The sequence below is a fragment of the Falco rusticolus genome, chromosome 12 (genome assembly GCF_015220075.1).
Source record: "Falco rusticolus isolate bFalRus1 chromosome 12, bFalRus1.pri, whole genome shotgun sequence".
In the NCBI taxonomy this organism is placed as follows: domain Eukaryota; kingdom Metazoa; phylum Chordata; class Aves; order Falconiformes; family Falconidae; genus Falco; species Falco rusticolus.
Window position 1 is genome coordinate 29,527,286 of NC_051198.1, and position 3,542 is coordinate 29,530,827.

The following is a 3,542-nucleotide window of genomic DNA, read 5'->3' on the forward strand; positions in this document are numbered from 1 at the left end:
GGGGGCTCTCAGCTTGCCATTCCCTCAGCCTGAATTCAGCAGGACCCCATCTTCTTGCCTGATCAAAGACCCCACAGCCCAAGTGTGACTTGCACATCCCTTCTCCATCATGACCCAGAAAGCTGCAGTGCTGGGGGGGACAGGACACGTGTCTACCCAGTCCTGCCTGCGTGGAGTCTCTGCTGTGTCTGATATAGAGGCTGAGCACATGCTGACTTCTCTGGGAGCAAAACGGAGGCGCGTCTGGCTTTCATCCCCGTCCTGGCCTTGGTTCTTCACACACCCAGCAGGTACCAAGTACTTTGGGGGCCTTTTCCCCCCACCAGCTCCTCAAATGCCGCTGATGTCAGCGCTGCGCTCAGCAGCTTTATTGTGAGGAGACAGGCACCGAGCTGTGACATGGTCTCTGCCATTCCCTAAGAAACCAACTTGAAATAAAACAAAAAGGAAAAATTAAAAAAAAAAAAAAGCCACAAGAAGGGGAGAGAGAAGGCTGGAGAGCCCGGCAGTGCCCAAGGACCACCACCACGCAGCACCCGCAGGGTCAGAATTACAGGGGTGCGCTGAGGCTTAAGCGAGCAGGAGCAGCCTGCGCCGGGCTGGCGTGGCTGTGCTGCTGTGCCCTGTCCCCACGCTCACGCTGCTCTGCCCTGTCCCCACGCTCAGCCTGACCCCATGGCAGGGGACCTCGGGGTGCACCGCCAGCGTGAAAACACACGTGGCTGGAAGGGAAGGGTTCTCTCCTTTGCGTGTCTTGGAGGAAAAACAGAAGGTATGGCTGTTTGCAGCACAGCGAGCAAGGCGGGGAATAAAGGATCTGCTCCCGGCCACAGCAGGGTCCTTCTTCAGTGACCCCAAACACCTGGCTGGCTTGCAAACTTAATAAAAATTGACAAACAATAACCGGGAAAATGAAGCAAGGATAAGCTCTTTTCACTACGTCATTATAATTGCACCGACACCCAGAAGTACACAAAAGGATACGTGCCAAGAGCCACCCATCAAAGAGAGGCTTCCTTCCGTGGTGGCTCTCACTTTCACACTTCTTTCACTCCAACCAACAAAAAAAAGGAAAATAAAAAGAAAAAATAGAAACAATAGAAAGGGAAAAAATAATTGCAGCAGTTGATGTACAAGCACAGTCTTCCCTTTCACACATGCGTGGGTTCTGCCTGCCCCGACGTGGCCGGAGCGTCTCCCTGGGGAACAAACTGTTGGTTGTACAAAACACTATGAAGATTTTCTTACAAACACATGCCTGCAGTGTTTACTGGTTGGGGTTTTCTGCAATTTTATTTTCCAATAATAAATATATTATATAATATGTAATAATAAAAATGTTACTAAACCTAGTTTCAAACCTAGGGTTTAGGTCCCTACTGGCTTGTAACTTTTATCTACAGTAAAGTCAGTATATGTTTTTATTTTTAGGAGCGGTAAGGTCTAGCTCATAGACTGGTCAGGCTGAAGTCCCTTTCTTCAAACCTTCCTCTTCCCCCTGGAGAAGGAAAACAGAGGTGGGTTACTCAGCTGGGGCTCAACCTTATCCTCGTGGCAGCTCAAGCATCAAAGCATTTCACAGGTGGGCCAGGTCCTGCCTTTTGAGCAGGGAGAACCATGACCACCATCTCCTATGCTCCCCGAGCTTCCCAAAAGCCACCCAGATGGCTTCTGGCAGCAAGTGCCACCTTGTCTCTGGTTTTCAACCACTGCCTGACACGCGCTTCCCCCTGCCCTCCGCCAGCACCAAGGGGAGGGATGGTTGTGGCCACCACAGGGACCATTTCCTGAAGCTGTTCATTCACTTCTTTATTGTTTCTGCCCCTCTGGCCAGTTGGTCCTGGTAACCTTCAGTAGCTCCTGGAGTTTGGTTGCTGTCTGGATCCGGATATGGCTTAATTTTTGTTCAAGTTCTTCCTGCACAGGAGTCAAAAGAAGGCATCTGCCTGAGCCTCCCTTGGCCCTCTGGTGACCTTCCCCCCTCCAGAACATCTCGGGTCACCTCAGGTCTGCACTGAGCCGCCGCGGTGGCCACAAGCCAGCGATGCGCCACTGCTCCAGCGGCGTGCTCAGAGGCCCTACCTGGGAGGTGTCCTTTAAACACCCCTAAACCCCCAAATCCAGGCACCCCCCGGTGACAACAAACAAGCCACAAGCTCTACCTCGTGCACCAAGGGCTTCAGAGTCGAGAGGGAGCACCCACGTCCTCGTGAGCACCCGCTGGCAGGGGCCACTGGGTTTCCTCTCTCACCTGAGGCTACCACTCATCAGGGTGCAGCATCTAGGCTTCCCCCCACCCTCACAGCCGGCTGGTGAGCTTCACAGGTGAGCGAGAACGGCTCCCACCAGGGCAGCGTGCCCCCTGGGCTTTGCCGGGGATGTGCAAGAAGAGTTCATTGCATGTGACAAACTGACAGGGGGCAGGAGGCAATGAAGAGGTCCGCCAGGCAGCTCGCTTTCCAAATGCGGACGCTCATCTCCCCCCGAGCTCTCCCCATGGCCAACCCCACGGATCCCACACAATTCAGCCACGCGCCCCATCTCTCTGAGGGGAGCAGGTTTGCAGGCGCTTGCCTGACCTGCAGCTGCTCCATCTGCATCTGCAAGGCTGCTGCTTTGAGCTCCAGGCTCTTCCTCTGCTGCTCCTCTTGCTGCAGCACCTTTGACTTCTCAGACAGCACGTTCAACAGCTTGCCACAGCTCTCCTGTAACCTGGCCATCTTATCGTTTTGCCTGCACCAAGAGAAGCAGCGTTATTCCAGCCCGCAGGCCAGTCAAGCATCCCTGGCGTTACCCAGGGGGAACACATCCCCCTGTGGGCCTGGTAACAGGGCTTGAAACATCTCAGCGGTGGCGTTCGCCTGTTTCTGGGACACGCCTGGTCCTTCAGGGACGGGGTGCAGAGAGCTGACACATCACTTTTCAAAAGCTGCGTTTCCATCACAGGAGGCATTCCTTTCTCATGAAGGAGAAGTCGCAAGGATCTGTGTTCCCAGACACAGCAGAAAGCACTCTAGGCAGCTGGAGTCTGCTCTGTAATTAGCTGGGCGCTGTTAATCACCAGCCATTTCAGACCTTCTATAGAAAGGAGCGTGACATTCTTCTCCCTAGCTCCTGTTTGTTCTGTATGCACCAGGCAGGTCCGAAGTGGGGAGCAATGCTGCAGCGCCTTCTGGTCCCCTCTGCCCCCCTCCGCTGGCATCAGCACAGGTGACCCCAAAGCAGAGAGGGTTTCCCCTGCCCTTCCACTTGGGAAAAACATCCTTGTTTCCCCTGCCAGGCCCCCAAAAGCCATTTGGCAATCTCTTCCTCACTCCCTCCTCTACCTCCAGCTAGCTGGGGTGCCTGTAGAAGCACCCTCCAGAAAGCGGGTGGCCAAGCCTGATGGACAGCCACCCCAGGGCTTGCCAGAGGGCGGCCCCAGGCTCTGCCCCCCGCCCCAGTCTTACTTGCTCTCCATCCAGGCTGTCTGGTAGAGGGCATCCCTCAGCATGGAGTTTCCTGCTGCAGGCGAGACAGCTGCGTGTTGGGTCGTTCTCCAG

At 54.8% G+C, this 3,542-nt stretch overlaps 1 protein-coding gene across 1 annotated transcript; it reads right to left on the minus strand.

Annotated features, from left to right (window-relative positions):
* Positions 1-1,809: 1,809 nt before the first annotated feature.
* Positions 1,810-2,727, minus strand: LOC119156269 (ribosome-binding protein 1-like). The gene is made up of 2 exons (XM_037405871.1): positions 2,580-2,727; positions 1,810-1,917 (listed from the first exon to the last, which is right to left on the minus strand). The coding sequence occupies exons 1-2, from the start codon at positions 2,718-2,720 to the stop codon at positions 1,810-1,812; spliced, it is 249 nt and encodes an 82-aa protein (XP_037261768.1). The 5' UTR covers positions 2,721-2,727.
* Positions 2,728-3,542: the final 815 nt, after the last annotated feature.

What these genes read in the sequence shown, in the direction of transcription:
- LOC119156269 (XM_037405871.1), bottom strand. Translation starts at nt 2,720, where the DNA reads ATGGCCAGGTTACAGGAGAGCTGTGGCAAGCTGTTGAACGTGCTGTCT. An exon ending in TGCAGATGGAGCAGCTGCAG is followed by an intron (nt 1,918 to 2,579) that starts GTCAGGCAAGCG and finishes ACTCCTGTGCAG; the next exon opens with GAAGAACTTGAACAAAAATT.